At 27.0% G+C, this 9,680-nt stretch overlaps 1 protein-coding gene across 1 annotated transcript; it reads left to right on the forward strand.

The window, feature by feature from the left end:
* The first annotated feature begins 4,282 nt into the window (after window positions 1-4,282).
* On the forward strand, window positions 4,283-6,404 carry LOC107028389 (ferric reduction oxidase 2-like). Its single transcript, XM_027912489.1, is given in 6 exon segments — window positions 4,283-4,492; window positions 4,590-4,915; window positions 5,002-5,247; window positions 5,355-6,064; window positions 6,244-6,264; window positions 6,267-6,404. Coding segments are annotated over 6 exon segments (1,626 nt in total). The 5' UTR covers window positions 4,283-4,285; the 3' UTR covers window positions 6,383-6,404.
* Window positions 6,405-9,680: the final 3,276 nt, after the last annotated feature.

Consider the following 9,680-nt stretch of genomic DNA (forward strand, 5'->3'; position numbering starts at 1 on the left):
TAAATAAGCAAAATTTGTATAGGATGCTGACTTGACAAGATTATTCCACCTCTCAATGGTCTAGTGATCTTGTCTTCCTAGGGCCCCATTGTAAATATATTTTTCATTTTTTTTTCACCTAACTTTTAATTTTTTTTCACCTCTAAACTCTTCTGTATTATCAATTATTGTGACTCGTAGTACTTTTTACGTAGTTTACAAATCTATAAATTTCATTTCAAAAAAATTGAAAATTCCATGCGCAAATTTCCGGTCAAACTGAAATTATTTGATTCTCAAGACATAAAAGGTGTCATATAAATTAATACAGAAGGAGTATTTAGGTTGAATTTAAGTTATATAAATCGACAGTGTTATCAAATCACTTAAAATATGTTTACTAGTAAAATAGCTATGGTGAATGTATACATGGCATATTTATCATTTTAATTAGTTTGATTCTGTATCTAACTCCCTAACCAAATGCAATTTATTTTAATTACTACTTCTGTAAATATATATATGTTCTTTTGGCAATTACTACTTAAAGATTATTGTTTTGTTGGGTTTCTGAATGACAAAATGGTAAAAGTATTAAAATACATTTAAAATAAACTATATATTTTCTTTTAGATCTTTTGGCTTTAGATTTGTACCAGGAATCTTGTGGTTGTTGCCTTAGATTTTCTCTATTTTGGTTATTTTTTAATTTTGTGATATTGTTGTAGCTTGGCTATGGGAGAGTAGGTATAACAGTATCATGAAATATGTAAAAATAAAGAAATATTATATATATGTATATATATTTTTTTTAAAAAAAGAGAATTTGTGGCCTTATCCTGCTTTAAGAAAAAAAGTAACACAATACAAAAAGAAGTGCATATAAAGTAAATTAGTGGTAGGTTTTGTGTATATTTTATTTATATGGAATAATTATATAAATCCCATCTTTTAGTTTACTTATTACTATTTACTATTATTCCTTATAAGTTTTACAAATCTCCAAAATTTCTCATTTTTCTTTTAAGTAAAATTTTTTATTAATGTATTCGACCCTCCATTAAATGTATCAGAGCATGTATCTGACCTTCTTTCTAATGTATCAGCGCTTTGATTTTTTGGCCATTAATATATTCGGACCCTCATTTTAATGTATCCTCGCATGTATCGATCCTCATTTTAATGTATCCGTGCTTGATTTTTTGGCCATGAATGTATCCGGCCCTCTTTTTAGTGTATCAATGCTTATATTATTGTATCTATTTGAGGAATTTCTGTAATCATAAACTTTTAAAAGATAGATTATAATTTTACCTTAAAAATATTTATTTATTTCTGACTTTATACTATGTAGAATTAGGATGGATATGTCATTGCTCAAGTAAGGTTAATAACTTTTAAAAAGTATAGTATACCCAAAATAAATATGACTGAAATAGATTATCAACTAATTACTGTTATCTTTAAAGAAAAATCAATTACTTTGCTAAATTTATATGAGACAATATATGTCATTCAAGACAATTTTCATTTATGTGAATTTATGTTTATTACTTTATTCTATTTCTTTTTAGTACATCTTCACTTACTATAATATTTTCACATCTATGCACCATTCTATCAAAAGGTCGATGCAAATTATTATTAAATCATCTCAATCCAAATATTCTCTTTTGATAAAGTGCATAATATTCTAATTTTTCGATAGTTGTATTTCTAAATACACTGCTTATATGTGAATATTTGTTCATGTTTGTACTTCAAAATTAGGCAATTCTAAATATAATAGTATCAATCTCCATGATGATACAAGATTCGTTATTAATCAATCCTTAGTTTCGTTAAATCTTTTTATCGTCATAAAAAAATCTAAAATTAATAAGTCAATTCCATCTTTTTGGCTTTATTTATATTCAGTTTCATATTTTGTCTTTTGTCTTTCAAAATGGTAGCGATATCAAATCATAATATTAAGCTCGACTACCAAATAACCTATCAACATTACATAATAGTATTAAACATGTACACATAGTAATGAAAATCAAAACTCCCCAAAACTACATGAATTCTATCTTTTAATATAACTCAAGTCTTACTTAAATGAATACATGGTTGGTAATTAATAATTAATTCCTCATCAAGCATTTTCAATTTCATAATTGTACTAATTGACCCTTTTTCAGTTGGAAATGTCTAGAGGCCTCTACTTATGTTGACAAGTCATTTGCCACCAAAAAAAAAAAAAGATTTCTAATCACTTGTCCTACCATTGAAGACAATATGATGATTAATAATTTTCTTTAAAGTAAAAAATAATTCAAGCAAATGATTTGTACATCTTGTTATTTTTATACTCCACATAACTAGGGGAAGTTGAAAATCATTATGGTCAAAAAGGAAATTTTATTATTTCTTCACAAGAAATAAAATTAGATTGTAAATCACAAACTAATTCATTTTCTTTGATTTTGACTCTTTACCTAATTATAATTTCTTTTTACCATCTCATCTACATCAATTTTCCTTTGTTCATTTTCAACCTATATTCATTTGACAACTTTCAAAAACTCAAACCAACCAACCTACACACATCTTTTTTTTATATATATATATATTTTTCAACCAACTAACCATGTTAATTCATTTCCTCACATATGATACATCATTGATACATAAGTATACATTATGTATAACGATCATATACTATTTATACAATATAAATACATTACATATACATGCGGTCATTTATATGAATTATTTTTTTTGCGCGGTATATTTATGTAATAAACTCTTACTTCTTTGTATGCATTAAAATTTCGAAATGTTTGACTTAAATGGCTTAATAATAAACCTCATCCCCTTTGATTCTTTCCTCTCAGTTGTATTTTCTTGGACTAATTGGGTTGGGCTATTGTGGGCAAATCAACCAGATGGGCTGTTGAAATCCTCGGCCCAATTTTTATTAGTCAGTACAGAAGGACTGAATATAGAGAAAAAATCACTAACTTACTAGCTAATTAATTTTAGGATGACTAACTTACGTAAGCGAGATATGAGGAAGGTGAGCGAAATTTGTCTATGACAAACACACACACACACACACATATATATATATGCAAATCCACTTGAATATAATATATCTAGAACAAATTACACCTAATCTTATTAATATGGGAAAAAAGTTCATTTTGTATAATTAATTGTAGACCTAATTTATATAGAAAGACTGCCAATTAAATATGTATACATTTAAGATGACATGACTATGACTTTAATTTTATGCAAACAGCCTTGTAAACCTAAATTGGTATGACTACTTTTTGCATTGTATAGTTCTTAGCCTACTTTTCGTATTTTTATGCCATTAAAATATAGAGGAGGTTAAAGATAACAAGATTAAAGAATATTTGATATATATTAGCACCAACCAATATGTATTACTACTCATTTCAATCTCCACGTATGTTTTCATGATTTAATATTAAAAAAATTAAAAAATAAAAATTTAAATATCTTACCGTCTTAAATAAAAGTTATGTTTTTTTTTCTTTACAGGAAAGACTGTTGATGAGCACATTTCCTTTTTTATTTGTTGCTGTCTTGGAATGTGTATACCTTCATTTATCGAAAATCTAATGATAAAAACATCAAAAGGTCTATAATAAAAAAAATATAAATAAAGATATAAATATGCAAAATCAATATATTATTTATTTATTTTTGTATTTTGTGATTAACAGAATTGAGAAGAAACAAAAGTGGGCTATATGTAGGAGACCAATAATCATGAAGGGACTAGGAATTGTATCAAAAATAGAAGTTGGCTTTTTTGTGATGTTCATTGCACTCTTAATTTGGAGTTTTGCTTCTTACTTGCATATTATTTTTCCCACTGTTACACCAAAATACGTAGCCACAATCGGAGAAAGAGTGTAAGTTTATTATATAATTATTGAATTTGTTTGATTTTTCATCTATTTGTGCCAACCATAATTACTCATCACCAATATTTAAAAATTTCAATTGATTCTTAAAATTCTATCCACCTATTAACATATATTATTTCAATATAACATAAAAAAAATATTATAAATCACAATAATTAATAATTTAAAATATTTAAAAGGAAAAACAAAATAGTTTAGATATAAAAATTCTACATGTATCATGTAAATTAGGACATAGAAGGTAGTATATGTTATTTGAACTACTTAAAATATTTTTAAACCATATAAGATTTTGGATAATTCTCCAAATTTCAACTATATCACATAAATTGAAGTAGAAAGAATCTGAATATTGAGGGATGATGTTGGGACTTGTTGGAAATATAGCTTTTACATTTCTGTTTGTTCCAGTCACAAGAGGCTCATCTGTGTTACAAGTATTTGGTTTGACATCAGAAGCTAGTGTTAAATATCATATATGGCTTGGCCATATTGTAATGACTCTTTTTTCTGCTCATGGCATTTGTTACATTATCTATTGGGCTTCCACTCATCAATTGTCTGAGGTAATATACGCATAGTCTTGGCGTAACTGGTAAAGTTATTGTTATGTAATTATCACACTGTATTAGTAATTAATGATTCTTGATTGAAATGAAACAGATACTGAAATGGGGAAAAACTTATGTATCAAATTTGGCTGGTGAATTGGCGTTGCTTTCTGGGTTGGTGTTGTGGATAGCAACATTTCCTAGAATTAGGAGAAAAATGTTTGAACTCTTCTTCTACACTCATCATTTCTACATTCTCTTTGCCGTCTTCTTCGTCTTCCATGTTGGTGTGTCTTATGCTTGCTTCATGCTTCCTGGTTTCTTCCTCTTCATGGTTGATCGATTCTTGAGATTCTTACAGTCACGATCAAATGTTCGTTTAGTCTCTGCTCGTGTTCTGCCATGTGAAACTCTTGAACTCAATTTCTCCAAGACAAAGTAAATTGATGAAATTTCATAAATATTCAATTTTGTGACAAACAAGTCCATAACAATTTTGATCAATTTGTTTATGAATATTGTGCAGGTTTAAGTTATACACCAACTAGCATCATGTTTGTGAATGTACCTAGCATTTCAAAATTGCAATGGCATCCTTTTACAATCACTTCAGGTAGTAACTTGGAGCCAGAGAAAATCAGTGTTGCCATTAAGGGTGAAGGAAGTTGGTCCAAAAAACTCTACCAGATGATCTCTTCCCCTAATTCTGTCGATCGCCTCAACGTCTCTGTTGAAGGACCTTATGGACCTCCTTCCACACATTTTCTAAGGTATGTATGAGTTATGACTAGTTCAAGTCGAATTTAATTCAGAGTTCGCGTACTACTACTATATGTTACAATGATAAACTAAAGTTCTGTTTTTTTTTTTTTTGAAGGCATGATTTATTGGTTATGGTAAGTGGAGGAAGTGGAATTACCCCTTTCATTTCCATAATTAGGGAGCTAATTCATACAAGTGAGTCACAAAAATGTAAGACACCAGAAATCCTACTTATTTGTGTGTTCAAGAATTCGGAAGATCTCACCATGTTGGACCTTCTCCTTCCTATATCTGGTGCTCCATCAGAAACTTGTAAATTGGGGCTACAAATCGAGGCTTTTGTAACGAGAGAAAAGCAATCAGTATCCACAGAAGACAAGAAGAATTTGAGGACCATATGGTTTAAGCCCAACCCATCTGATGAGCCTATCACTCCAATTCTTGGACAAAACAAATGGCTGTGGCTTGGTGCTATCATATCATGTTCCTTCCTTATTTTCTTGATTTCCTTGGGGTTGTTGAATAGATATTACATCTATCCAATCGACAAAAATACTAATGACATATTTCCCTATCCAATAAAGGCGGTGTTGAATATGCTAATCATTTGCATATCTATAGTCACCACAAGTAGTGCTGCATTTGTTTGGAACAAGAGACAGAGCGGGACTGATGCAAAACAGATTCAGAACATGGAAGGTGCAACTCCTATGGCTTCGCCTAATTCTTGGTTCTATAATGCCGATAAGGAGATGGAAAGTTTGCCCCAACAGTCACTTCTTCAATCAACTAATCTCCATTTTGGTGAAAGGCCTGACCTCAAAAGTAAGTTCTCGATCACAAAAAATATTACTAATAACAAGTAACTCATCATCTCAAGCCTGATATATGACATGGAAAATACGGTATAACCTACTATAGCTAGTTGAATTGTAAATAAGGTACATAACATCACAAATACGCAATATTAGAATGTCTTATTCAAATTACTCAACTTTATGCAGGACGATTGTTTGAGAGGAAAGAATAAGTGTTGGAGTTTTAGTTTGTGGCCCAAAAAAGATGAGACATGAAGTTGCTGACATATGTTCATCTGGTTTAGTATCCAACCTTCATTTTGAGTCTATTAGTTTCAATTGGTGATTATTTTTTTTCATCATAATTTGAAGAGAATACTATGTATTGTAATGCAATGGAAAAATTTCTTTGTTGGTTTTGTTACTTTGTTGGTTTTTTTTTGTCTTGCGATGGAGTGTCAAAAAATAAAGAAATTTTTTAATCTTATAATCTTAAAATAAAATATGTAAAATGTATTAAATATCTTTTAATTTTATAATTTTATACATGTCCTTTGAAAAGTTATAAAGAATTTAGAAATTATCAAAAAAGGAAAAATACATTTTTTTAAACTAAATGAGTCAACAAATTAAAAAGGATGAAATATAAAATAGTGTAAAAGGTTATAAAACAGAAAAAGGTTTTAAAAAATCTCGCTTACTTTGATCTAAAAATGTATTTGCCTTTTATAGTTTGGTCAAAAAAATGTAGTTGTGGCTCAAGGATAAGGTTAGTAAACTATTTGTTTTAGGCTTCAAAATTTTGATGCTCCACAAAATTATAATAGTGAATTTTATAATTTTAATTTTCATCTCGAAACAATATCAAATATTTAAAAAAATATATAATTTAAATAAAATAAAAAAGGAAAGGGAAACTATCTACCTTTGATCAACAATATTTTAGAACTTTAAATTAAGCAAATTAAATCTTGATATTAATAAATAAAGTTTTTTCAATAATATCCAACTTAATATATTACAAACAAATGGCTAACCTTTTATTAATTATAAGTAACTTTTACTTTTATAAATATGATAATATTAATATATGACGTTAAATGATTAATATTTTAAAAATATATACTAAACAAAAGTAATATATAAGAACAAACTATGACTATCCAAAATTAATAATATTTGTTATACATTTAAAATATTTTTATTATAATTTTATTTTAAATCATTGATTTATTGAGATGTTAGGAAAAATGTGTGAATTATTATTTAAAGGAGATATGTTTTTGCCGAACTTCTCACTGATCAAAGGCCATGAATGTTTAAATGATAGATCGTAAGAGTTTATTGCAATACATATTGCATAATCTTAAACCATTGACTTTCCCTCTATAATTTATATTAGTAATTAATATAAAAATGAAATGACAAGAATCTATATCAATTATGACAAATTTTCATATGTAATCCTTTTTGTAGTTTCCTCAATTTGATTCCTAGAAGAATAAGGATTATGAAAATATTTTTACTCTTATTATGTTTCGGTATGTATCCTCGATTAATATATAATCAGGATAATAAAATCAATTAGCAGTTACATATATATTCAAAAAAAAAATCTTTAATTTTAATCTATTATTTAAAAATATATTTAAATTTGTATAAAAAGTACTCTAAACCATAATAATTGAGAACTTGAAATATTTATATAAAAACATATAAATCATTCGATTGATTCATAATGAATATATTTGTGTCACATAAAATGAGACAAAATAAGATTACATAAAATTACGACCTCCAAAGTGATTGGGGTCCCAACCGTTTGCTTTAGTGATTTTATGATCGAGACGGCATGATTAAAACCCGCATTATTTGTTTTTGCATTATTCCAACAAGTATCGATGAACATGTACTAGATTTCAAACTCAACAAGTTAACTTGATATATTTATATCTATCTATATTATATACCATATTAAAAGTATGAACTTCTTTAAAAATATTGATTGAACTTTATCTTTTATTAAAAACTCTATATCAAACAAAATTGTTTTTTTCATTATTTATTTTTTCCAATCATACAATTTTTCTCAAAATATTATAAATTATTTTAATAGTGTCTACTGAAATACCGTGACCAAATTAACATGAAAATTTTGTAATAATTCCATAAAAGTTGGGTCCAAAAACTACTGTCCTCTTTTACTTTCTTTTTTCAATACTGATTTTGTTTATTTCCCTTTGATAATTATTTTAGGACCAGAATTCCTTTTGATTAACGATAGTATAAAGATTAACGGGTAAACATGCGATTAATTGACGTGAGACACACGTTGCAAAACAATATGCTAAATTAGTGTATATATAGTCTATGGACAGAGTTCATCAGTATTGTTTTGATTCGGTGTTTTCGATTTAGATAAAAATCGATCTAAATTGAAAAATCGAATCAAATCGATAAAATAAAATAAATGTTATTTGTTTGGTTTAGCTTGATTTTAGATTTTTGAAAATTAATAGTATTTGGTTTAGTTATGATTTTATTTTTAAAAAAAAACGAAGAAAATAACCGAATCAAACCGATAAATTATATACATATATTTTTATTACTATACATATTTAATATATTGTTTTTATCAATAATTTTAAAGATTTTATATATACTTTTATTAAAATTATTGATGTATAATTTACTTATTGAAAGCAAAAATGTCCAAGATGAAAACATTTATCTTATTGATTTCATGTATATAAGTGTCTATGACAATTCTTTGTGGGACTGAAAATGTTATCGTCTCTTCCTTTTAGGTCAATATAGTGAATTTTAACGCTTTATTGATGGTAAATTTAGTGACTGAAAGTTCAGTAATTTAAGTCATTCTAACTATTTTAAGTTTTGAATGGATTGTCATTTTTTTCACATTTTGAATGAATTGTTTCTTTTCTTTTTGTGTATGGCTAATAATCAAACTAAACCAAACTGCAATCGATAACAAACAGACTGATAAATATATATTATATTTGATTTGATTTGATTTTGATAATTTAAAAATTAATTAAGTTGATTTAATTTTAATTTTAATTAATAACCGATTCAAATCGACCCGTTAACAACCCTACTTACCACCGCACCAGGGAAGGCGTTTCTCGCCAAACAATCAGTTACTTAATTAGGCGTTTGGTCACGTTCGTTTCATGGTAAAAATAGAAAGAGAAAAAATTATTATCAAAATGATAAATGATATTTAGAAATTAAAATTATGTTTGGCCACACAATATATTAGAGTTTTTTTTTTTTTTTGTAATATTGTGAGTAGTTTGGAGAGAGAGAAAATGAAAACAATTTTTAGTTGTTAGGATTTTTTGAAAATTTTTGAAAAAAAGTGAGAATTAGTATCAAACCATGTTTTTTTTTTAAAATTAAACTCAGAAAAAAATTGTGATCTAACTTTCCTGAGATTTTTTGACGTTAAAACGAAAATATCGAAATTCATAGAAGCACTTCAAAATTGATTTTACTAACTTCATCTTATGATTTGTTTTGCCAAAGTTTTTAAAAGTTCTTCCATATACATATTTTTAAACTATTCAACTTTCATGTATTTATCATGTAAAATTTTATATATATATATATATATATATATA

Source organism: Solanum pennellii, chromosome 1 (assembly GCF_001406875.1).
Source record: "Solanum pennellii chromosome 1, SPENNV200".
Classification (NCBI taxonomy): Eukaryota; Viridiplantae; Streptophyta; class Magnoliopsida; order Solanales; family Solanaceae; genus Solanum; species Solanum pennellii.